Source organism: Cyprinodon tularosa, unplaced genomic scaffold (assembly GCF_016077235.1).
Source record: "Cyprinodon tularosa strain WSP-4 unplaced genomic scaffold, ASM1607723v1 ctg79, whole genome shotgun sequence".
In the NCBI taxonomy this organism is placed as follows: Eukaryota; Metazoa; Chordata; class Actinopteri; order Cyprinodontiformes; family Cyprinodontidae; genus Cyprinodon; species Cyprinodon tularosa.
Window position 1 is genome coordinate 620,098 of NW_024039551.1, and position 27,229 is coordinate 647,326.

At 40.2% G+C, this 27,229-nt stretch overlaps 1 protein-coding gene across 2 annotated transcripts in view; it reads right to left on the reverse strand.

Annotated features, from left to right (window-relative positions):
* The window catches only part of ednraa (endothelin receptor type Aa), a 50,018-nt gene that overhangs the window by 19,723 nt on the left and 3,066 nt on the right, over nucleotides 1-27,229 (reverse strand). Inside the window, exons 1-3 of one of the 2 annotated variants that reach the window (XM_038271065.1) lie at nucleotides 7,783-8,014; nucleotides 5,270-5,787; nucleotides 395-522 (exon numbers count right to left, since the gene is read on the reverse strand). In XM_038271065.1, coding sequence (XP_038126993.1) covers nucleotides 395-522; nucleotides 5,270-5,737 — 596 coding nt within the window. In that variant the 5' untranslated portion in view covers nucleotides 5,738-5,787; nucleotides 7,783-8,014. Of the gene's footprint in view, nucleotides 1-394; nucleotides 523-5,269; nucleotides 5,788-7,782; nucleotides 8,015-27,229 lie in introns of those variants that run through there. The other variant, XM_038271064.1, reaches the window with a different exon arrangement.

Consider the following 27,229-nt stretch of genomic DNA (forward strand, 5'->3'; position numbering starts at 1 on the left):
AAACGTCTTTATACTAAATGCCTACTCTGTTTATTAATCTGATGGAGGTAGGGGTGAATGGAAATTTATATCTGTTAGGTTGGCAAATGGCCACTTTACACCATTTGCCAGAAGGTAGTATAGTTCATAATGTGAATAGAGGATATGAGTGGAATCAGACCGTACTCTCTGTATGAGCCTGAGAACAAACTGCTGGGAGGAGTAATCAGTCCTCCCACACTAATTGTAAAGTTGCTGTCTTTGTTTGAACTAATTGCAACAAACAATCTAATAATTCCACAATAACATTTTTAATGTTTTTATTTCCTCCTTTTTTCACTACCTTGCATTTTAAACAGATTTCCTGAGAGTAAAGTTCAGCTTCTCCATGAGTGTGTCATCTGACAGCACTGACCTGTCCACACTGAGGGCACACAAGTTCAGCACTGTGATGCCAACGGAGGCCTTCTGCAGGAAAGGCACCAGCTTGCACAGGCACAGGCCGAACCAGTGGTCATCGAAGGGGAAACGGGACGCCAGGAGCTGCAGAAAGATTCATCATTCAAACAATGCAAACAAAGAACCAAAAAAAAAGATCTGCATCAAATAAATACTTGATCTTCACAGGCAGGACAGGATATTATTAAATATTTTTCCACACTTAACAAAATAAAAAACTTTTTTTTCAAAGTGTCAGAACACGTCACATGCTGCTGTGTGAGGAGTTAGGGTTGCCATGGCGTCATGTCTCAAAAATGGACAGGAAGCCCATGAGTCCCCCCCCCCATCCATCAGCTAAAGCAGCCGGAACCTTGACGTAACTCTGCTGCAATGAATTCATCAGCATCTAGTTCAGTCGATCTTCATTATTACAGACAGAGCATCTGCATAGCGTCACATGTAGCAAAGGTAATGTTGGGTCCTTGCATCTGAATTTATGTTGGTGCATAGTTGTTAAACCACCTCCAGTGCTGCCAGTCGGTTATATTTATACTGATAACGCAACAGAAGTTTTGAGAATCTTGGGATCAGGTTAGATATACTACACTATCAGCTGGGAAGAAGAGCGATTCTGGAATGTTCTTAGTCTAAAGTGGGGACACGCTATCCATCACAAAGAAGTTTCCTAGATATGCAGCAGTCACAATAAAAATTATTCATTTCTTTTCAGTAATGTATAACTATATTCTGTTACACTGTAGGTTTTTTAGAACAAGAAGATTTGGAAAATATTGAGGGAAAATTTGAGAATTCAGAGTTTATTTTGGAAGGATTACGATGTTTATACAAATGTTTTTATCCATCCACAATTTTTTTTGCCCACTTTTTTGTTCATTACCATGTCTCCAAGTGACTATATGAACTCATTCCAGCTCTGGGTGAATGCAGAGAACAAATCAAAGCATAGATTAAAGAACTTTTAAAGAACTGAACCAAAGTAATAGTTTTGGACCAAAGAAATAGCATGAAATGTTTGTACTCAGCTTCAGTTAATCCAGCTAGAAAGCAGCAATCAGGCTCTAATCTGGTTGTAGTGATGGACTCAGACCTGAACCTTCAGAGGCTCATATAGACAGGAACAAAGTGGGCCTTCTATCACCTAAAGAACATCTCCAGGATTTAAAGGACTCCGGGACTAATTCCTGTTTAGTTCCTCTTTAGTAGAGGCATGCTTTGGTGGTACAGTGGTTAGCGCACATGACCCATGTATGGAGGCCTTAGTCCTCGATGTGGGCAACCACGGTTTGAATCCAGCCTATGATCCTTTGCCGCATGTCTCTCCCCCTCTCTCATACCCCCTTTCCTGTCAGCCTACTTTCCAAATGAATGATCCCCTAGTGCCATAAAAAGACAAAAAAAAGAATTGATCCCTGCAGTGGTGTCTTCAAAAGCCTGTCTAAAAAGTGGATCAGTAGCTGCAGCTAATCCAAAATGCTACTGCCTGCGTCCTCACTAGAACTAAGAAAGGGGAGAACATGAGCCCAGTTCTAAAGTCCTTCCTCGGGCTCCCTGTAGCTCAGAGAATAGACTTTAAAATCCTTCTGTTAGTCTAGAAATCACTGAATGGCTTAGCTCCAAAATACATTACAGACTGGTTGGCAGTGGATCAACAGCCAGACTTCTTAGGTCTACTGTATGCGAGCCAGAACAAAACATGGAGAAGCAACTTTTAGTTCTCTGATAATCTGCTCCGCTCATCTGGAATAAACTCATAGACACTGTCAAATCTTCAGCTGCTTTAAATCAAGTTTAAAAACCTTTTTCAAACAGAGCTGCCTTTGAATGAGCCGCCTAAGTTTTCGGTCCAACTTTTTTTAATTTTACCATCAATCATTTTCCTCTCATATTTTAATTTAATATCTTGTAACCTGTGTGTTTCCCTATTATGTAGATCACTTTGAATTGTTTCACTATTGAAACGTGTTTTATAAGTAAACTTGCGTTGCTTAATGGGGAAAAGATAAATGCCTCTCATTTATATGATGATGTTTTATTGACAAGCTTTCACTGTGACCAAACTCACCTCTATGGTCAAAAACAGACATCTGAGTTCTGTCCCAGTGTGCCTGAAGTTTAGGTTTTTATCAAGGACATTTTTATGGAAAATGCACCTTTGTTCTTTAGAGGTGCTTACCCCCTTCCCCATGGAAAACAAAGGAATAGTGTTTTAGGAAACGGCGTCCTCCCTCAATGGAAGAAGGGGCCGGAGGGTTGCAACCTTGTGGACGCAGCTTCCTCTTTGTTTTTGCACAGACTGCTCCCCCCATAAGATTTTTTTTGTTTCCTCTTTGCACATGTGTTGCTCCAACAACAAAGTCGCTGTGCCCTCAGAGTCCCGAGTTAATTTCAACCAGGTGGCTTTCCTGACATTTCTCTGTGCAAAGCGACGTTCCTTTAATGTGGCTGCAGGGAGACCAGCATGACTGATCTCTCAATTCTGCCGTCGTTCTTTATTATTACACAAAGCTTGACAGTGTTTACCGGCATAAATCAAGTTAGGGCAAAAGGGGTCTGCAACTGTTTAGCGCATAAGTCACGCAAAGCTTCGTTTTTTCAAGTGGTCGTAGAAGTAAACAATAGAGCTTTGAGTCACTTGAAACCACCAGAAATCTCTCTGAATTAAAAGCTAAAAATAATGTGCTACTCTCATGCAAATCCCCATAAGGCAATCAGATCTATGCTTTCAAATGACTGAAGCTCTGGTTGGTAATTGCTTTTCACTAAGGAAACAGCCACATGATTTATTTTGTTCCTTTAATCAGTCGTAAACACAGAGACATGGAAAAATATTTATCCAGTAACAGATTTCTTTATTTCTCCTATTTTATACGACGATCAACTACATTTTTAAGAGCATCAAAAAAGTAGGTCTGACAAAGATAACTGCAGTAAATATAAAAAAAGCTTTTATCTAATAATCAAATGTATTAAGTGAAATAAGCTATTCCTTTAAGCAGCCCCTAAACCTAATAACTGTGTTCCATCTGCTCTTTGGGGAACTCCTCTAATGCAGCCACCGTGGAGGGTTTTAAAACGTGAAGGGTCCATCAATACCATACCCGCAGTCACTTTCACTGTTGTCTGCTTGATGCACAAATTATTTCCTAAAAAGTCTTTGAGATCATCACAATATTTTGTTGGCAAACATGATTCAGCTTTTTCTGGGCAGCTTCTTTGTCTTTTTCTTAAAGTTGCATACTGACATTGACAGTTGTATGGAGTAAGTTTTGTTCCAGTATTGTTGCAGCTAAGGAGCAAATTTTGTAAATTTGTTTTTTTCTAATTCACTTTTTTAAATGTCACTCTTTCAATTAGCTCTTTTTTTTTTAACAAATCTTACATTTTCAGTTATACCTTTTTTTTTTTTGTCAGATCTTTGCTTTTCAGATTAAGTTTTACGAACCAATTTCCTTTCCAAATCATGTTTCCCTAATCGCATTCTCTTTATTTCTGGGGTTTGCTTTTCTCTGAAAAGAATGCAATTTTTAAAACTCAAAATTTAAAACAGGAATAAAAAAGTCCCTTAAAAATATAAAATCTGCAAAAAAATAAAAAATAAAAAACATGAGAAAATAGCAAAGTTTCCCTCAAACCTGCCAACCAGAGAAACAACTAAGGCTTTTACACTCCTTTATAGGTTGTTTCTCTTTCAAACATGAAATTGTGGATTCTTACAATCAGATGTGCAGTAGCTTTGCATGCTTCCTCCTTTGCTGCTGTGTTTGTTTTGGTTTGACTTTTCGACCGTATGTCCCACCTTAGACCGCCATGCTGCAATGTGATTGGCTGTCCGGTTGAATCAGGATGGGGACTACATGGATTCCCCAATGTTTGTGAACGGACAGGTACTGTGAGAACTTGGGTTAGTTTTGTCATCTTCCGTGGGACAGGCTGTCACCTTGAACCGATGTGGTTTAAATCAGGGATTCTTAACGATGGTCCTCAGGGCCCACTGTCCTTCATGTTTTAGATGTGTGTCTACTCAAGAACACCTGATTCAAATGAGTGCATTTCCTCCTTCACAGAATCATGTGGCAGCCATACCCGCAGTCACTTTCACTGTTGTCTGCTTGATGCACAAATTATTTCCTAAAAGGTCTTTGAGATCATCACAATATTTTGGTGACAAACATGATTCAAAACATGATTTTGAAGGTGTGTGGTGGCAGGGAAACACCTAAAACATGTAGGACAGCAGGTCCTGAGGAAGAGGGTTAAGAAACCCTGGTTTAAAATACTGGAACCCAAAGATTTTGGCTCATCACAGTGAATTTGTGTTTTAAATTACACTTCGGGTTCGGTTGGTTTGGATTAACTATTTTCTTTCTCTTAATAAATGAAGTGATTTTAAAGCAGGCCTTTTTTTCTGAATTCTCTGATTTGGCTTAAGTGTTGCATAAGAGCAAAATCTGTAAAGGGTGAACATAAGTATTTTGTAAACGAAGAACAAAGGAATAAAGTTCAGTGAAACATCAGTGGCGTGCTTGACTCCAGCCTGACTTGTGTGTTTATTTAAAGCCGTCATATCCGGGCCCCTCTCATCAACTTATCTTACCCCATAAGACAGATAACCCCCTCCCAGACTGATTACACTTTCCCGTCTTCTCCTACACTCCCTTAAACCCGCCCCCCTTTCCTGTCTCTAATATTCCTAGTTTATCTGACCATGTCTCCTCCATTGTTGCTGCTTTGCATCATATCAGCAGCGTGTGAGGCGTCACTCAGCAGCTTGGCTATGAAAATAAAGTTACAACCATGGATAAACACTCAGAAAGGGGGGCGGCTGTACCTTGTACACGTTGATCGGTATGTCAATGAAGATGTAGATAAGGTCACCCAGGGCGAGGCTGGCGATGAGGGCGTTGGGGCCGTTCCTCATACACTTATGTTGGTAAATAATCCTCAGCAGGGTGGCGTTTCCCACCAGGCCCACCACAAAGACGATAATAGAAATGACAGTGTTGATGTACTTAAAATAGTTGCTAATTGAGGGGTTCACAAGGCACTTTGGGGGTCGCACCGGCTGCTTCAGGACCGTGGCGTTAGCAGAGCCGGATTCCAAAGCTTGAGCCCGGGCTCCTGAGACGAACGGAGGGAGAGCGGTTCCTGTGGGACTGACGGTGCTGTGGAAACCAACCGACTGCAGGGTGGAGTGGACCAGGACGGCATGCAGAGGGTCCTCGGCCTCCTTTATCTGGCACATTCCTCTGGCTGCCAAACAGGCCATTAGCATGAGCAGCTGAGCTGTGGTCCCCATTATTGAGCACTTTTATTTGATCGCTGGAAGGCTGCCTCCGTTTTTCACAGCTGGAAAGAGAAGAAAAGAGAAAAACTGCTTAGATTTCAGAACAAGTGGATTCAGTGGCTGTTCTAGATCTAATTTACAAGTGGGGCCAATCTGGGGCCAGGGTTTTTTTCAAGGGGTCACAAAACAAAACATTTATAATAACGCATAAAAAAAAAAAATTTAACAGATAAGAACTGAGATTGTATCTTAGTACGGCTGAAGCTTAAAGGAGACTGTAATTTCTTCGTAATTGTAAATGTAATTCATAAAGATAAAATATAAATTAGTCAGAGAAAGGAATCACTGACAGCTGCTTCAGTCAGCATGTATCATCATGAGAAAATGATTTAGTACAATGGAAAAATTATCTAGAATTAAGTGAAAATTTCTTAAATTAAGTGTATTTACCCTTAATTTGATAAGGTAAATATATCAACTAAAATATAGTAAATATGGACAATGCAATTGTCTTCTTATTTTAAATGTAAATTGTCTTGTTCCATAAGCAAAGTGTCTCACTTCCCTTCTAGATTCAAGAAAAAATGCACTTATCTTTGGAGCAGAACCAGTGCATTCCTAGAACTGTGATCCTGTCTCAAAATGACTGAGGCTAAAAGTAAAACATCTTCAGTTTTTAATCATTGTTGAAATAAAGCAGTAAAGAGCAAATAGATCCAGAAGATAAATCAGTTATAGTTACTGTTCCCATGCATATAATCATAAGACATTCATTTAATATTATGCCTTTAGTTCAGGGGACGTAACAACGTCAGGACCAGCTATACTGGGGCACTGGCCCCGGTGGCCCCTATCTAGAGCCGGACATCCTTTGATGTATTTAACCGGCTGTTTGGGTCATAGATGACTGGAAATGATCATCCAATGTCCGTCTTCCTTTCTTCCATGTTCCATCCATTAGCCTTAAATATGGCTGCACTTCTTTAGATTCCGTTCTTTTTGTTCCTTCTACTCCTCTATGAAGGCCAGATGTGTAAAGAACAGAGCTATTAGTTGTGGATCCAGAGTTAACCCCTCTCTCTTGGTTTCTTCGCTTCATGCACAGCCCGTCATATCCACCTAAAGTCTGCTCCTTGCATTTATGGATTAGAGATCCTTCAGATGTTAAAACCTGGCGTTTATGGTCTTTCTGATTTTGTTTGTTCACTAATGTTCTCCTCTGATGCCTTCAGGGAACAGCTGCATTCTCAATTTCTGGATTTGATTAATTGTCCTGAACAGAAATGCAATCCTTATTAGATTTTTATTTTGTGCACTTCTTTCTGTGAGTCTATCACATAAAAACTTTTAACTTTACATCTGAGAAGATTACAAGGCAATGAAGATGTAAGCTTAAGAAGACATTTGAAGCATAAATCCCTCAATCTGAAGCTGTCAGGAAGTTTAATGTCTTTAAGACCTCAGAAAGGGGCCCACAGATGGGAGATGCATCCTCAGGTTATAGTTTGACATTAAATAGAAGGCATCATCAGAAATCTTGAGCTTTTGTTCTTAATCACATCTACATGGAAAAGCATTCACTTATTACATTTATAGATCCATGTGCTGTGTTTTGGACAGATGTCCTTCGCACTGGCTTTAACATAATTTCCACAGCTCCACATCCTCCTTCTGTTTCTAATTTTAACAGCTTTAAAATGTGCAGTTAAGAGACAATAAGTTTCCTCCAGGATTAATCGCTTTGTGCAGAAAAAAAAAAAATCAACAACTTTTCCTGAAAATCAGTTGGTTACACAGAGCTGTGAGGAAAGACTTGATGAAGTTTCAAAGTCTTGGTTGGAAAGCCCATTTCATCATGCCACTGTGCAGGAAAGCCTTAAAGCCCACAGTTCTTCCTGTTTCAAAGTCCCTGCTGTCACCAAGTACACAAAGAACTATTTAGCAGCCAGCCCTTCAAGTAGCATCATAGTTTAGCATCAGCATGACACTGCTGGGATCTGTGACAGCACGCAAACTGATCTATGCATAAATAATAAATACGTTTGGTTTTCACCTACCGCTTCTAAAACGCCTGCCTGGCCCCCTTGGAAACCGTCAGGCAAACTTTCAGCTGAAGCCCCCCAGACATCTGTATCACATCACATGAGTAATTAACGCGCTATCAAAGCTGCGCCGTATCCCACTAGGTTTGAGCAATGCACCCGTCTGCTCTGAGGTGCCTTCGCATTATGGCTCAGAGTTTCCTGTGGAGAGTTTGCAGCAACACTGTGCATGGAGGTGTGTGTGTGTGTGTGTGTGTGTGTCAGAGCTCCAGTAAGACACTATGACTGGGTGGGAGAGCAGTCTCCACCTCCCTTTGGTAACAGACTGGGCCCCCCTCTCCCCCCTTTACTGAGAGGCACTGCCTGCTATCCTACACAGACACCCACACATACACAAGTACCGGGACAGGGAGCATTGTGGAGCCCAGTCATCTTTCAACCCCCCCATCCCACTCCCCATCACCCCTCCACCCTCATTCATGTTGATCAACTGTTTCCCCACACAAAAATAACTTTAAGTGTCAGACTTTAAGTTAATGTCCATGTTTATTTCATTCAGTCTTCCCTTTTAATGAGTCCGTGTGTGGCCAAATTACAACACCAACGTACGCCACTTCATCAAATCTCTAACAAACAAAAACAAAGCCAGTAAACACTGGAAGATGTCAAACAGAGCAGGACAAATCCCAAACAGAGCGCGTTCCTTTATGTGATGGGGAAAAAAAGTTCAATGTCAAGAGCAGAGAGTGCTCGTACATCAGCTCACATTATTGTTTTTTTTTTTTTTTTTTTTTAAATGGACCGTTTATCCTGATGGGAGCTGAGAGCAGGAAGAGGCTCTCAGAATGTCTGTCATGGGCTGTTTGCTGAGGCAGCGAAAGCTGGAAGAGCAGAGCCATTGATTTCAAATTAAACTGCTTGTCAAAAATTATAATAAGGGAATTTTGTTCCATTATAGTCTCAAGTAAATAACATGTTTTGTAAATAGGATTTATTTAAAAGAAGAAATCTAGAAATGCAACTTTTAATCAAAAAAGAGGTTCTGACACTGACTTAATAGTTTTTATAGATCTTATACTTAAATATTAAAATAAAGGAACATTTTTAAAACAGAAGAAAATTATGAAAAAATAAAAAAGGAATAACAAATCAGAAAAAATATCAATGTTACTCTTAAAACCTTTTTCAAAATTTCAGTACTGGATCGCATTTTTATATTCCAATTTAAAAAATGTGTTTTCTAAAATTCCCTTTAAAAATTTTTTTTTTTTATTTGTTTGCTACAATAATGGGATAAAATTCACTCCATAACTTTACAAGCCATCATCAACCTTGAAATCATACTAAAATATACTCGTTTGTGTTGAGCTTCAACCAGGTTAAAAAAATCCAGAGTTTGAAAGTTGTCTTTTTTTTGTTGAAACTCTTCTGTGAAGGGCGCTAACATTAGTCTGCCATGCTGTCACCACTCCTGGCTCTATACTATGGGCACAAACCCCAGTCAAATACATTGTGTACTTGTAAATCAGAATTTGTAGTTGTGAATAGGATTAGTGCTCATACTATTCTACCAATCAGGGACTCACCTGCAGGCAGCTGGTAAGTGCTGCTGCTTGTGTATCCTTTTTTTTCCTATTGTATCAGAAACCGCAAATCTAGTGATCAGGAAAGCAGTCCTTTTGAGGGAACTGACTTCCTCACATTGAAATGATTCCCTAAAAAGATTTGATCACCGAATCATTCAGTTCATATTAAAAGCAGTTTTGCTTTTACAGAAAAAAACAAGCTGCTTTGGTCACATGGTGAGTTGTTTACAGAGCTTTAACTGCATTTTCTGCTCCGTTACTTTTATAATAGGCTATAAGCTTTGTTATAGTGATGATAAGTGAGCTAATAATACAGTTTTAATAGACTTTTAAGTACCTTAACAGCTAAAATTTGTGAAAAATATTAGAAGAACTTTTCAGACTCATAATTTTAAAGTTCTGCCAACCAGAAATTAGTTGTTTCAGATAAAGAAAATATTAAAAAATGATTTATGGTGACTTTTAGATAATAAAAAAACTCTTAAATATGAAAAATTTCCAGATTACAGCTGGGAAAAGCAATAACATAAATCACAGTGTTATGTACAGATCATATCTTCTCTGTCTGAGCTCATAGGTGTATTATGTGAATAGCTGAAACAGCGCTACTCTCAGGAGGATGTGTGTACTGCATGAATAGATAGGTTCATGGATCAAACCAGCGCATGCTGGTTCCCACATTACCAACCTGGGATGATTTGAACTCAACTCAGAAAGTAACCAATCAGTTAATGAGAGTAATTTGATTCAGTTAATTCACATAAATGTTTTTTCCAACAGAACAACACGTTCAAGACCGACCAAACATCACAGGACAACCACAGCATCCAAACATCTCATGTTTACCCTTTCATAATTAAAGGAGCATGAAAAAGGTCTGAATGCTGACTTATTTTTTTTATTTTCTCCTAAAATGATTAAACATGAATTTAAAGAAAACAGATGGTTCCCACAAAGCTGGAAAAGGAAATGACTCAGGAATGCTTCATTTTGGCAGGATTCCAGTAGGTGGCCTTACAAAAGAATAGCATTATGATGCCACAACTGAGGCCTTTATTTATTCATCATTTCATGGGAGCCATGGCTTTGTTAAGTGCTGGAGAGAGTTACAGAGACACGTGGATGATGCATCTTTTAAAAGATACACCATACAGTTGGCTGGCATTGGTCTAGTTCCATATAAAGTGGACAATTGCAAAGTGCAGTAAGTGAACAGGATGGCTTTCATATAAATATAAGTAGTATTTGCATATATCAGTTCCATATGTGTTTATGGTCTTTATTCATTGATTTTATTTAAAATGGATTTAACAAGAAAATAACAGAAATGTGTCGTTTAGATGTAATAAAAAACAATTCTTAGATCTGTTCTAATTTCCATTGTTTGCATGGATGTAGCGGTACATTTTTAAAGCTACATCAACATTTTGAAATGTTGGAAAATATTTATTGTCTTCTTTGCATATCAACCAGCTACTTGTCGATGCTTAAGTTTAAAGTTTTTTCATAATTGAACCAAACAATACAAAACTACCCCGATTCTTTCACCTGAAACAGAGCTGCCACCGGGATCTATAAGCTATCACAATTGCACTGCTGTGCTGCAGTGCAGTGGATGGGACTTCATGTGGGATCTTTCTATCTCTGAAGGAATAGAGAGAAAAGTAAAACACCCAAGAAATTAAGCTACATTTTTTTGAATTAACATTTACTTCTAAATGTTTTCTCCATTTGCCAAATCTTTTATGAAAATAGCATAATTTCACAATGAGAAATAGAAAGCAAGTTTAAATGTGACAAGCGAGGCAGGATAAAAGGGTCCAGAGAGCAGGATGCTCAAATGGGTTGAAATAATTCCTTAACCCCTTGAACCCTACGGACCCACCGGCGGGTCCAGCTGCTACGTGACCTCGTAATTTTACCAAACCCCCAGTATTGATGTAAAAAACATATTTGGCACAGTTTGGTGACATTTATGGATAAATGTGCCAAAATGGCCTCTCCGCCTAAGAAATTTCTCACTAATACCATTCTAAAATAAATATGATTCATCTGATTGAGTCCACATTTTGTATGTTTGTACACAACATTTAGATTTGAAAGTCTGTACTACTTTTTTGTGCTATAAATAATATTTTGGTAGTGTTTTGCAATGTTTATTTCAAAGAAAATTTTGGCGAGGTTCAAAAAATGCAAAATATTTTGTATTTTGTCCCTAATATTTCAGGCAGGGTCAAAGCTGCAATGGTGCTGACACCAGAAAACCATTCTATGACATCTTACCTTTACAGACGTACCAAAAGTTTCTTCTTAAATCTAATAGCTTTGAGGCTATAAGTTATTTACTTCTGTGTGTTTTTGTCAGGCAGAAATTTATTTATACCCCCTTAGGGTGTAAGAGGTTAAGAAACATTTCTTAACCGGCCGTGCCTCTTATTGTGAAGAGGTTTTTGATACAGGTGTAATAAAACTTGACCACTGCAACACATGATGAAAGACAGAGAAATGTGTGTGAAAGAAACACAAACAAATATGATTGGCTGAGGTTCTCCAGGGCGAAAGGGTGCTCAGAAAATATGCTTTGCAATACAATTTCTATCATACTCATCATTTTCAAAAATATACAACAAACAAAATATTTTTACACTTTGATTTGGTTGGTGCTAAATTAAACTTAACCATGTTGGTGAAAGGACAAGGCCAGGCCAGGTGATTTCTGTACCAAATTTCAGTGGCAGGGTAATTCAAAGGGCTGCATATGAATGAAGTAAAAGAAATTTTGATTGCAGGAGAATAAAGGAAACATAGAAAGAAAGAAAAGAGAAAAGGGACTTATATTAGATCTGTTAGGAATCCAGTTTTTGTGATTTGTGTTTTTGTCGGTTTTCCCTCCACCACCAGGTGGCGCCTGGTTCTTGTTGGCCCTCTCACACACCAGCGGATGGTTGCCTCATTACCGGAGGACTATTAAGCTGCTGACTGCCACTACCTCGACGCCAGTGTTTGTCAGTTTTGGGTACTCTAGCCAAGCTGAGTTTTGCTGAGTCAAACTGAGTTTTTGTCAACCTGAGCCTAACCTTGTTGTTTTTGTCTTTGCCTCTTGGCAGGAAGCCACCCTGCAAACTGGATGTTTTGGACCTTCTCCCCCTGGAAGGATCGTCTGAGCTTCAAACTGAGCTGGGGATTCAAACTGGAGGTTTGGATCTACTTTCCCCCAAAGGATTGTTTGAGCTTCACACTGAGCAGGGGATTCATCTCCACAAGAAACCGTTCAAGTACCATAGGAAATCCAAGTGGCAGTCAGCTCCTCCGTTCCTCAAGGAAACACCTTGAACTGGGTAAACCCTGTCCGCCCTCCAACAAGCAAGTCAATTACTGGATTCAGAGAACGACTCCTTTTCTGGAAACGTGAGTCCTGTTTCCTTAATTCCCTTTTGCAAATCGAAGCCAAAATTTCCCACTGAGCCTGAACTAACCACAGGAATTTCCCTTCACTTTTCAGTCCCGGTTCGCCAGTGTTCAAAGCTTCACTGGACTTATCCCTACCAGTTCTCAATAAACCTGTTAAACCTTCCCCTGGTCTCTCTGTTTGGTTTTCTGCATGTGGGTCAGATCTTTGCATTAAAATCATGACAAGATCATTATTAAGATAAAATTATTATTAAAAAAAATGCAAGGAAAGTCAGATTAAAAACTTTAATAATGTTTAGATGGCTCAGTCAAAGGCCGCTCTGAACAAATAGCTTTTTAATTTTGGTTTAAAGTAACTGAGGGTTTCAGCACTTTTCTAGTTTTCTGATATCTTATTTCAGGTTAGTGGAGCAGAAGAACTAAAAGCTGCTTTTCCATGTTTGGTTCTGGTTCTTATCCAGTAGAGCTGAGAGGTCTGGCTTTTGATCCACTGTCAACCAGTCTGTAATTTATTTTGGAGGTAAAGCCCCTGTCACACCTTGACCATTTAGCCAGTTTCTTCCTGACGTACGAAAAATCTGGAAAAAACGCTGGTGTACGTTGGATAGGTTATGGGTATGTCTTCTACAAGTTATGAGCACGCTGAAACACGCTGGTTTGCCAGCATATGCTCATAGGTGGGGCGTATGCTCATACAGGGGGCATAAGTTACAGGTAAGTTATTTAATCGTTGACATACATTAAGTTTAAGTTACTTATAAGTCATGGTGTCTAGCTTATCCAAAACCTATGAGTAACTTGTGCACAACTTATGCGTAACTTATCAAGAACTTATCTCCAACACACATCAATGTATTTGACATGTTCCAGACGACCGCTGAACGGGTTTTTCATTTACAGCTACTGTATAATGGTGTATTGGCACAGTTTTTGGTCTAAAAGGGGGTCCACAGGATGAAACTGTACTCCTCCAGACTTCATCCCCATCATGGTGAGCATGAAGGTGAGTGTGATGGATCCTACCTGCGCTCACGCCCATGGCCACAACCAACAAACTCCCTAGCAGACATGACGCTGAGCCTGCTGCGACTGCAAACCTTCTTTCTTACCATTTCTTTTTGTTTATTTATTTTTTGGCGGGTGGTAAACAGCAGCTAGCTTAATACTGCGATCAAAGTCATCTTTTTTTTGCAGGCTGTGTACCTCTGGGCGCATCGCTGCCCCCTTCAGGACACTAGCTTGGGACATTTAATAGGCATCATGCATAAGTTAGGCTGTCGTCGGACATAACTTTGGGAAATTTAGCATGAATACTTTACGTAAATATCCAACATTGAAAAAATACATAGAAAGTCAGTGTATGCCAGTGTTTCAGGAGATTCTGGGATGCTGGGCATATGCTGGCTAAATCATCAAGGTGTGTCAGGGGCTTAAGCCATTCTAGACTGACAGAGGGATTTAAAGTGTATTCACTAAGATACAGGAGTCAGTGGAAGGACTGGGGTGATGTTCTCCACTTTCTTAGATCTAGTGAGGATGCAGGCAGCAGCATTCTGGATAAGCTACAGCTGTCTGATCCACTTTTAGGAAGACCTGTTAAGAAACTGAAGCAGGGATCAATTCTACTAAAGATCAATGAGGCAGAACTTAGTTTTTCAAGATCCTGCTGAGACATTAGTCCCTTTATCCTGGAGAAGTTCTTAGGTGATAGAAGGCCAACTTTGTTCCTGTCTTTATGAGGCTCAGAACTGAGTCCATCACTACATCCAGATTTAGAGCCTGATTATTGGATTAACCAAAGCTGGGTGCTAACTTTTAAACGCTCTTACTTTGGTACAAAAAGTATTACTTCAGTTTAGTTTAATTCATCTGAGGACCCTTTTGTTCCATATGTGTATCTGTTCTCTGCATTCACCCAGAGCTGGAATAGATACATAATCACCTGGTGACAGGGTGATGTACAGCTGGGTGTTATCTCCATCGCCATGGAAACTGATTTTAACAGAGTTAGAATATGAAGTTCAACATCAGTATTTTTGAAAAATCATTGCCCTTTTACTAAGTGTTTGAAATTTAGCAAAAATACTTAAAAATGAATCCTTTCCCTTGATCTGCTATACCTGTATTTTCAATAATCATTGTTAGAATTATGATCAAATTTCTGGAAGACCTAGAGAGTCACAGAAAAAAAGTACAGCCAACGGAAACCAATTATACTCCCTCATTGGTTAGACTGTCACATTTCATTAACAAAATGACCAATGAGGGAGCTGGTTGCATCTGTGCAGTAACTGTTATTGGTTAAACTGGTTTCCAGTGCTCTCAGGGACCAGAAGGGTCACTGAAAAGGTAAATGGAGAGACTAAAGTAAAGAGAAAATGCAATTTCATGAAGGATTTGAAAAAGGAAGTTGAAAAGAAAATACAATGGGATTAGGAAAGGTATTTACAATTGGATGTTTGAACTTTAGTTTTAAATCTCCACTTAGTAACAGGATTTGAAAATACATTTTCAGTTTCTGGTATTTAATAATGGATTAATAACTGCAATCATACTTCAGCCTCATGTTTCAGGTAATTACATAATTACAGTATTTACCTCTATTTGTAGTCAAGGAACCATGTTTTCTTTAATTAAAGTCATGAATATCCCAAAGCCTTTGAATTAGTTATGGTCAGCAGTTATGAATATTTAATTTATTGGAACCCAATTTGCTGACAACTTAACCCAAGTTTTTCCTGTTATCTTCTTTCCTTTTCATTTTTTTCCCCAAATGTCCTCTGAATGCTGGCAGCTTCTGTGACATTTTAACTTTTGAGGGGGGGTGGAAAAGTCTTTGTTAGTTAATCCACTAATATATAAATGATGAAACCTTTACCTGCTCCCAGTTGCTTTGGCTTTCATGTTGTTGTTGTGTTGTTGTTTGGATCGTAATCAGGTATTAATGCCATTCTGTCTGAACTCAAAGATGGCAGGCTGCCTGGTAATTCATATGCTTGTTCTCTGATGGCATCTGTCGAAGTGTGCTCTCTGCATATTGGTACATACCCTATGGGAAATTTGTATCCAGCCCCAGACTGAATAGGATGTAAGCAATTTTATAACTGGGACACTAGCGCAAAAACAGAGAGAACAGAGGGGAGCGACCCAGTGAGCAGAGCATAAGAGATGGAGAGGGAGGCTGAGAGAAAGAGTTTTAGGCCAATCCTACTGTGACAAGAAGCAGTGACAGGGTGAAGAGCCTCAGTTTACTGCCTGGATTCATTAATTTGGGACATATGGTTCAGACAAACAAAAAGTTACAGCACAGACAAAAACAGAAACTGGGAGTCCTTTCATGAACCATAGTTTTAATCATGCCCTGATTACTGAAAGCACTTAACTTCAACTGAAATATTTAAGATAAAATGAAGACATAAATAAAAAAGAGTGAATTGGTGAAAAAAATAATTGATTAAATTAGAAATGATTAAGCCCCTGGATATATTTCTAAGACCCTGAAATGTCATCTGAAACTTTACTCAATATGTCCCAAAGATGGAAAAGTTAAAGGAAGGTGCGCTGCACATAATAACGCCTACAATCTCAAGCCTATGCTAGTTTATCTAACTTTAAAGAAATTTCATTAGTTTTAACAATTGACTTTATTTGAGAAATATTTATTTTTGATGTAACTACAAAACTGTGATAGAGAGCTACAAAGAGCTCCATTTTCTGAGGTTGTTAGTGGTTAGCATCGGGATCAAAACATTTTCTTAGATATATCAAAAATAGATAGCTATATTACAACGACTGAAAGATGCTTCGCTGTTAAGGCTGATTTATAGACAAGGCAGTGTTGTGGTCAAGACCACCTAACCCGAGACCAAGACAAGACCAAGACTTTTAGGGTCCGAGACCAAGTCAAGACCAAGACCAAGTCAAGACCAAGACCAGCGCCAGTATGTGACAATAAAATGTGAAACATTTTACAATAGTATTTTCTCTGCCTTTCATGAACAGCACATACATTTATGTTGTTTTTAAATGTCCTATTTTAAAACAATGTGCAAATGTGTAAAACTGAAAAAATGCCAATAATTTATCTTGTTTCTCTCTCATATACAGATTAAAGCTATATTATATAACTTTTCTTAAATAAATCTATATCTGTCACCAAGTTGTGAAAACATGTTATGAGACAGATAATTTTTTGAAAAAAATAGATTGATCTCTTTCACTTCCTCCCTGAGCTACTACTGACATCTGCAGAAATACAAACCCCACTGAAATAAAAAGTGCTCAAAAGCCTGACTGACTTTTGTCAGTTCTAAGACCGTGTTGCTGGATCAGATGGTTTGTTTTTGACCAAGCAGTGTATTTCTCTAGTTAGCACTGGGAACATGGAGAAAAGGCAGAAGTGCTCAATATTTTCACAGCTTGTCGGACTCATAACATACTGTCACAACATAATGACTTAAATATGTAAAAAAAAACAAAAAAAACTATATAACTTTTATACCTACCATCTTTGATAGTGAAGCACTGCAGAACTTACATTGCGCTGTATGCTTTTTTCTCAATGTTGCTTTACAAATATATTCTTTGTGATTTAAATAGCCGAATTTTATAACCGATGATTTGGCCGATATCTTATCCCGTTCTCAGACAACCACTTGTGACTTTCTATCGAAGTGCTGCAGCCCGCGTGCAGGTGAAAGGGGGTGAGCGTGACAGCATCCAATAAAAAGAAGGATCTTAAAGAAACTGATAATATTCTGATGATTAGCGTTATTTCCACAGTTGTGGTCTTGACCGGTCTTGAAATAAAATGCCGAGTCCTCAGCGCCCGAGACAGAGACAAGACCGAGACCAAATGCGGTCAAGTCCGAGACGAGACCAAGACCATCAAAAAATGGTCTCGAGACCGGTCTCGAGACCAAGACTGATCTCGAGTACTACAACACTGCAACTAGGTTGTCTTTGTAGGTGTCTGTAGACACTTGCTGCACCTCTCCCAAATTGTAGGTGACCGCTTACAGGGCTGCAGACAGGAGGCCTCTGATTGGTCAAATTAACATCCTCTCTATTCATGCGTATTTCCTGTTTGGTACCTTACCGGCTTGTTTTGTTTGTATGACAGCCATTGCGGAAAACTACTTGTTAGGTTGGGTCAGCTAGAAGAGCCAGGTTTGCGAGAACGCTGGGACCCTTTTTCCACCTGGATACCCGCTCTTTTTCGCCCCCATGTCCCTCCGTTGTCACACAAACTTGCCCCCACTTCCTCACTGCCTCGGCCGTATCTAGACACACAGCTAGTTCCTGATTGTCCCTCTTGCATTGGGGCGTGGAATAACATAGTACAGACAATTCTTCAATATTGAGCATAAGTCAAAAATGTCTACGTCACATCTGCGAAAAGCTCACAGCGATACACTGCTGTGGGAGTATAACCAGCTCTTACTTTTAACAGTCCTTGATTAACTTTAGTCAGCTTAAGAATGCTATTTAGAAAGCTTTACTTTGCATATTTTGCACTTTTACATTTAAAATAGTCAATAACCGTGGCGTAGTGAAAATAAGGTTCTAATTTAGAACTTAATTTACTTTTTAAATTATCCAACAGCTGAACCAGATAACAAAGGTCAGACCAGACTGGACCACCACATTCTATAACACACCGCTTTTTTGTATTTCTGTTGAATGTTACATTCCTTTGATAACACAATCATTGTTGGCCTTACCACACCTGCTTGCTACCTTAGGATGTCATGATCTTGGCACTGATGGCTGGCCTAATTGCTTACTCTATTCACCTGTTAACTCTGCCCAGTTGTTCATTACTGCTCATCTAATCCACCTGATGCTGCTTCTATTTTTACGGTTCAATCCTAGCTATCAGTGCCAGATTATTGAGGATGAGATCATTGCTGATGCTCTAGTTCATGTTCTCGTTCTTGGGGGCCAGTGGAGAGAGGGTTCCATAGTGTTTCTGATTTCATGATCCTGATCTGCCTCTTATCCACTGAGTGTGTCCTGTTCCTGTCTTGGCTCAGTGGGGAGAGTGGTTTTTGGCGTTCCACAGTGTTCCTGATAACCTGACCTGTTCTGCCTCTCAACCACTGAGCCTGCTTGTTCCCATCTGAACGTTCTGTCTGAGCCCCTTGGACTTCGGGAACCGTGAACCAGCCCTGACAGGGCTTCAGACTCCTGGACCTTTGAGTCTTCCTGTTCTGATCTGTTTCCCTGACCTGGCTGCAGTGTCAGGGACGCTCTGGGCGGCACCCACTGCATCTCCTTGCTGGCCCGCCCGCTGGATCCTACCTCGTTCTATGGAGATGGACAAAACTGTTAAAACAGGTTAGTGATTCATATGGATAAACATCCTCTCTCAGATTTTAATGGTCACTAATCTGTGTTTTTCTCCAACAGAGTTTCCAGTCATGGATGCTCTGGCCTCTGAGTACAAGATCCACAGCCGGCTCTGTTTTAAATATATACGCTTTGAATTATCCCACTGTCTGTCTCACTTTGAATACTGGGTCCTTCTGTCCTGCTTCATGACATAGGATCCCCCACAAGCCAACCAATGACGCAATTAATACAATTGCTGCACTAAGGGAACCAACCCAAACTCTTGGGTTAAAGTTAAATTAAACCAGTGAGTGTTCTGTCCAGTATTTAACCAGTGCTGGGTTGGGAAACTACCCAAATTGGATTGTTTTAATTCAACATTTTTTAGAATGTATGCTCTAAGAAATGCTGGGTTGTTTTTTTAACCCAGCTGCTAGGTTGAACGTGTTGTCTAAATTAATTGTGCTATTGTCATTAAATTGGATATTCTGAGAACCCAATTTGCTAGGTTTTTTCTGTTATAAGCTGTTGTTTTGTAAATTCTATAATGTTGTGTTGTTGTTTTTTTGACTACCCAGACCTTGGGATTATGGTCGGGCATGTTCAACCATAAACTGCCCATATATTATAATATGATATAATACGTAAAAATATAATCATATATTAACAGCCCAACTTGCTGGATTTAAACTACCCAGCAGTGCTGTCAACGTGAGCCCTTGATTAGATTTTATTAACCCAGTTGAGTTGTTTGAATAACCCAATTGTTTTAATAATGCAACCAACCCAAATTGTTGGGCTAAATTAATTCAGTGTTTGTTCTGTTCAATATTCAACTGGCGATGTGTAGGGAAACTACCCAAATTGGGTCATTTTTGACCCAAATTTTTTTAGAATATAAGGGGGACTGGAGAATTTGTTCCAAATATAGGGGATCACACTTCTCAGCCATCTGAAGAAGGCCTATTTCAGGGTACTGGAGCGGTTTCAGGAATAGTGGTCTGCTTTTTGTCCTGACTGTGAAACTCTGGACCAGATCTATACTCTCTGCAGGATGGTTAAGGATACATGGGATGTAGCCCAACCAGTCTACATGTGTTTTATGGATCAGGAAAAGACATTCAAACTTGCCCTCCATGATAACCTGTGGGGGGTGCACAGGGACTACAGAGTAAGGGGCTTTTTACTAGGAACCATCTGGTCGCTGAACAAGCTAACCAGTTTGGTCCACATTGCTGCCATTAAGTCAGATGTGTTCCCAATGAATGATAAACTCCATCAGGGCTGCCATTTGTCATGGCTCTTGTTTCTAGGTTTCATGGACAGGATTTCATTTAATTTAATTTAATTTCTATACTCAGCCAAGGGCAGGAAGGTTCTGGTTTGGCGACCACTGAATTTCATCCTGGCCTTTTGCAGATGACGTGATTCTGTTGGCTCCCTCTTGCCAAGAACTACAGCACGTACTGGGGCAGTTTTCAGCCAAGTGCGAAGCAGCCAGGATGAGAATCATCTCCCCCAAGTCTAAGACCAGTGTTTTTTTACTTTAAAAGTTAGGTTGTCTTCTTCAGGTTGGAGGAGAATACCTGCCTCAAGTTAAAGAGTTTAAATGTCTTGGGCTCCTGTTCTCAAATAAGGGGAGAATGCAGTAGGAGAGGGATAGATGGATTGGTGCGATTGTTGCTATAATGGGGATGATGCCTGCAGCAGTCTGTTGTGGTGAACGGAGAGCTGAGCAAAAAGCAAATGTTCTGAAGATCAGTGTACGTTCCTACCTTCCCCTATGGTCATGAAATCTAGATTATGACTGAAAGAGCAAGCCCCTGGATACAAGGGGGTGATATGAGCTTTCTCTGCAGGGTAGCTGGGCTCTGGCTTAGAGATGAGGCTGAGGAGCTTGGTGAGCCGGGAGAATCCTGAAGTACAGTCGATTCTCTTCCTCATTGAGAGGAGTCAGCTGAGGTAGCTAAAAAATCTTTTTTCGGAAGACCCCCCAGATGCCTCCATTGGGATGTATTTCAGGCAAGTTCCACCAGGAGGAGGCTCAATTAATGACCCACACTGCATGAAAAGTGAGATTTTCGTCCCCGTAAACCCCCGTAAACTCCCGCAGATCTGCCTGATTTTCATCAGTTTCCGACAATTTGCAACCCGTGCTTGTCCGCGTTTGTCGTGCCACAAATTGTCGGAAACGTACCATGACGTATGTGGAGAGCGATCAGCTGTACTAATGGCCCTAATTAGCATATGAATGCAGCAAACCCGCGCGGCTGGCCAGGTCTGAGACTACTCAGTATTGGCTGAAACCACTATTCTCAAACAAGTAAAATCGCTCGTGATTGGCAGCAAAACCACACGTGGCCACGCCAGGCTTTAATTTTCTTACTGAGTATTGGACGGAACCACTTCTTTTTAAACAAGTAAAGTCGCTCGTGATTGGTTCGCATATATATATATATTTACATATAAATTTACATATATATATTTATTCATATATATATATATATATATATATATATATATATATATATATATATATATATATATATATTAGTGCTGTCAAAATTATCGCGTTATTAACGCGTTAACGCGAGGCCATTTTAACGGCGATAATTTTTTTAACGTGAGATTAACGCTATGTGGTTTTATGGTACAATTTTTCCAAGTACATCCCGCTGCAGCCTGCGGGAAGGCGGGGCTATTTTCCCCCAGTCTATGCATTTCTCATAGGCTTCTAGAGCGGAGCTCCTCAAGGGAAAAAGACGCTCATACACTGGGTGACGCTAGTGCCTTTTCTTTAAGCCCCACCACCAACAAACAAGTTGAGTGTCTGGTAACTAGTAGCAACCTGAAATACGCTGAGAAAACTGATTACTGAGGTGAAATGGAATCTCGTAGCAGCCCTCTTGCCGTCTGTGTACGCAACAGGTCAGTATCGCGTGTGTGTGTGTGTGGGTGGGTGTGTCTGTGTGTGGGTGAGTGGGTGTGTGTGTGTTCTCATTTTTGTTAAGAGGCTGAAAAGTAACTTTCTAGAGCATAGACTACCTTCATCTAGTAATGTCGGTCTATTGATTTTGATGTATTGATTGAAAATTGTTCATTATTACCTTGGTTAATTAACATCTAATGTTAACTCTACTGCATTTTATAGCGGTAGGGTAAAATGCTTGTCTTTGTTCAAAAGACTGTATTAACTGTAAAGACTGTCTTTTACATCAGCCTGTTTTCAGGGCCTTTTTTTTGCCTACATATTTGTTATTTTTTGCTACATGCCTCCCCATCTTCTTGCCATATGTTTCTATGGCATAAATCAGTATCTGTGACCTGTTTTCATTTTAAAAAAAGAACATTGGCACAAACCTAGCCTGTATGTATTTTTTTGTATGTCATCGAGAGTATTTAAATGATTTTCAATCAGGAAAAAAATGTGCGATTAAAATGCGATTAATCGCGAGTTAACTCAGGCATTGATGCGATTAATCGCGATTAAAAAATTTAATCGATTGACAGCACTAATATATATATATATATATATATATATATATTCATTCATATATTTATTCATTCATATGGTGTGTATTTATGTTATCCTACACTACTACACAATTATTATGCTACCTCAAGGACATGAATGAATTTATACAGGAAATGAACATTTGCCAGGAAGCTGTTTATGCAAAGAAAGAGCTTTATTGAAACACACACACACACACACAACTATATACAACGCGTATCCAAACACATGCGTTTCTAAAAATTAAAAGTCCGTGAACGGTCCGTTTGCTTCCTCGGGGTTGGAGGTAACTGGCAGCATTCCCTCCGAGGCAGGTCCGATGTGCAGACGCCTACTGTGCGTGGCCCTGTACTTCGGCATCGCTTCTAACCGGGACTGCAGCTTAACACAGAGTTCAGTGAGATCCGGCCTACGAAATGGCGGCCACCGTACAATCCATCCAGAGACATCGCCGAGGAAGGCGGACTTCCAGAGTTCCACTTTCTCATCTGCTAGCACACTCTGCCTCGCTTTCAGCAGCTGAAAAAAAAACAATGAATCAGCGCACTGCGTATGGACACAACACATCTATCAATGCACCTGAAATATAGTCACCAAATAAAGTCTTACCCTCTTTCTTCTGGCCCGACTCTGAGCAGATTGCTTGGCAGCCTCCGCACGCAGCATGTTGGCTGGCTGCGTATATCTGAAGCTCCTGCGTACCGTCTCATAATACGTCTTACAGGCAGCTGGAAAACAATTAAATGAGAGTGGTATAAATAAAAAATCAAACGCAAGTCACAGTAACAAGGAAGGAGAAAACATTAAAACAAGTCACTTACACACAATGTCGTCTTTATCAACATCGTGCAAATCTGGACTTGCTGTATGTCTCCGAGCAAATAGGAGGTCTGTGAAAACAAAATGTACAGCTATGATCGGTATCCATCCGTATCCATTGCCTTTTACCGCAGAATGAAAGCATATTCTTTAAATCTTACCCTTGCTCCGGTTCATAGCGCCTGCAATTAGTCTCCGAGTTGTTAAGACGGCGTACTGCTTCCTGTGAATCACAAAAAATGCACTTTAATAAAGCTTGTTCTTGCAAGGCTACTATTAGCCGCTATTAGCCGTAGCTTAGGCTAGGCTTCTTTTAGCTTAGCAGGCAGTAATCGAACATATATTTACCGCTAGCATCTCTTCTTTGAGTTCGTCTTGTTCGATGCAGAGTCGCCATCGTGTCCAAGAGGAGTTTTACCCCGAAATCCCCCATTCTCCGCTCCAGACCGCCTGCACAAAGCAAAGCATCCATCCTCCACTGTGGATCCAGCCGCGCCGCTCTGAGTTTATTGGAGATCGTACAGAGCATGCGCGAGATGAACCAGAGTTTCCGCGGATCAATAAAAATAATTAAAAAATCATTCTTTTTTTTTTTTATTTAAATCAAGGCCTTAATTGGCACTAAAATTATTTAAATATGTTTATCGAAGTATTTATAATTCTTTAATAAAAAATGCTTATAAAAACAATTTCGTCAGATATGTTATATCGCTCCAGGCGGAGAAAAAGCTAGAGGATATATATATACGTATATATGTGTGTGTGTGTGTTTACATACATACAGGAGTCATGGAACTCTGCTTACAGCTCCTTCATATTTCATGTACACTAATAACTTGTGTACATGGTTCTTGTTGATGGCATTAAAATCATTTCAAATAGCATTAAAATAGCATTAAATTAGAGTCACTCATTCCTGTATGAACCCTGTGAGCGCTTAATTTAATATGATATATTAAAAAAATCCCACCATCATCCAGCATATGTTCAGTTTCTGCCCAAATATATATATATATATTTTTGTAGATTTTTGTAACGGGGATAAGGATAATTCAAAACTGCTTTTTTTGAATGAACTTGTTCACTACTTCCAAACTCAGCATCTCTTTTCATTCGTGTAATAAGAAGTTTCTTTTGAATGGATTTGATTAAAGTTTAAGTCCCTCGGTATAAAATAAATATTTTGATGGAGATGAGAAATCTGCTTCCTCGTTGGTGAATAACCAATAGTTTGGATCCAATCATTTAAATAAAAGGTGTTAGTTTTTTTTTTTTTATATATATATAAGAATTGTGCTATAATTTCTAGTCACCGATCTGTTGCTGCTATATTTTAATTTTACGAACCGGAATTTGTCGATGTTCTTTTTCCTGTTTGGTGCGATTGCAATTGCGGATCTTGACCTGGCCGGACCTTATGACCACAGTGTACCAATCTTCTCATGGCTACTTCCAACAGGATAATGCGCTATGTTATAAAGTGAATCATCTCAGACTCATTTCTTGAAACTTTTCCACTTAAGTAATTGTGAATTGAGCATATTGACAGACAACATTTTATTTTTTATCTTAAATGCAATTTTTTTTTTTTTATAATTACTGCTCTAAATGTATTGTTCTGTCAGCTAAAGATCTGTTTTGGTCTCTATACTTTAATTAAATAAATCAATTCAAGCTAAAATGTAAGAGGCTATACTGAGCCTGATCTCTTTGTATTCTTACCTTTCAGAAAAATGTCACTTGGGGTAAAACCCCCCCTGCAACCCTGGTTTGCATTTGTATAGCTCACAGCATGTTCATTTACATGTTAAAGCCTCCCCTAGAATTCCATGGGGGGGAGGCATGGGGGGAACACTGCCTAAGAAAGTCCACGTCAATTTCTGACAATTTACGGGAGTTTTCGGCGAAGCCTGCAAATTGTCGTAAACTGCCGCTAACCTGAAGTTCCACGACAATCTACAGTGCCGCATATTGACGAAAATCCCACTTTTCATGCAGTGCCAGGATATGCGGAGGGACTACTGTCAGCTGGCCTGGAGCGCCTCGGTCTTCCCCCAGCAGATGGAGGGGGTTTCTAGTGAAATGGAAGTCTCAGAGTTTCTGCTGAGACAGTTGCCCCCCAACTTGGTTCATGGTGAAGTGGAAGACGATGAGTAGGAGTACAATAATTTTTATCACTCCGTCACTGTTATAAGTCTCTGTGCTGAATTCATCTTATAGGTTGTATATAGAGTTTTGGGGAGGAAGAAAAATTAGACATAAATGGTAAATGCGCTGTACTTGTAGAGTGCTTTTTTAAGTCAGGAGACATGACCAAAGTGTTTTACACAACATTCAGTCATTCACACACTCACTCACAAACTGATTTTGGATAGTTACAGTTGCGCTCTTACATAAGCGAGGATTCAAACAGGGGCCAGCTGTGGAGCTAGTTTACCGTTACCTTTCCTACCATAGAGAGTATTTCCGGACTAGTGCTTTAATGTTCTTCTTTAGTGTCTCCCATCCCTCCTTGAAATCACAGTCGGCCTTGGCAGTCTCACACTGAGCCTGGTTCTGATTCCACTGGAGGTTCCTTCCTATTAAAATAAGGTTTTTCCTCTCCACTGTTGCTGGTTACTTAGACTTAGACTTAGACTTCTTTATTTGTCATTTTGTATGCACAGGGTGCATACAGAACGAAATTGCGTTACATACAGCTTATGAACGTTGCATTGATATTTCACAATGGCACGAGTTATAGAAAAATACAAAAAGTGCAGCAGTGGTCAAAGTGTGAACAGTGCAGAGGATAAGAGACAGTGTGCAAGTTGCAGTGGTTCAGTGCAAAATGGCATTTGTGCAAAAAATGCGTTATTGAAAAATACAATGAGATGAACAATTTAAAGGGCTAAAAGTTAAAAGTTCAGCAGCATTTGATGCCCGATAATGTGCAATAGGTGCAGAGTTCGGATTGTGGATCAAAGGTTCAACAGTCTGATGGCAGTGGGGAAGAAGCTGTTGCACAACCTGGTGGATCTGCAGCGGATGCTGCGGAACCTCTTTCCAGAGGGCAGCAGGGAGAACAGTCCATGGTGGGGGTGTGAGGGGTCTTTGATGATATTACGGGCTCGGGACACACAGCGCTGTGATGAAATGTCCTTAATGGAGGGAAGAGGAGCCCCAATGATTCCTTCCGCTGTCCTCACCACCCTCCTCACATTCTTCCAGTCAGAAGCTCTGCAGCCTCCACACCACAGAGAGAGACAGCTGGTCAGAACGCTCTCTATGGTGCTTCTGTAGAAGGTTGTGAGGATGGGCGGGGGCAGGCGGGCTCTCCTCATCCTCCGCAGAAAGTACAAGCGCTTCTGTGCCCTCTTCACTAGAGATGAAGTGTTTACAGTCCAGGTGAGGTTGTCCGTGATGTGCACCCCCAGGAACTTTGTGCTGCTGACCACCTCCACAGCTGAGCTGTTGATGAGCAGTGGAGCATGGTGGGGGCGGTTTTTCCTGAAGTCGACGATGATCTCCTTCGTCTTCTCCACGTTCAGGATCAGACTGTTTTCACTGCACCAGTCCACCAGCTGCTCCACCTCCTCTCTGTAGTCCCGGTCGTTGTCGTCCCTGATGAGGCCCACCACCGTGGTGTCGTCCGCAAACTTCACGATGTGATTGGTGGTGAACCTGGGGACGCAGTCATATGTCATCAGGGTGAACAGCAGGGGGCTCAGGACGCAGCCCTGAGGGGAGCCCGTGCTGAGGGTGATGACATCAGAGGTGTTCTGACCGACCCGGACTGACTGAGGTCTGTTGGTGAGGA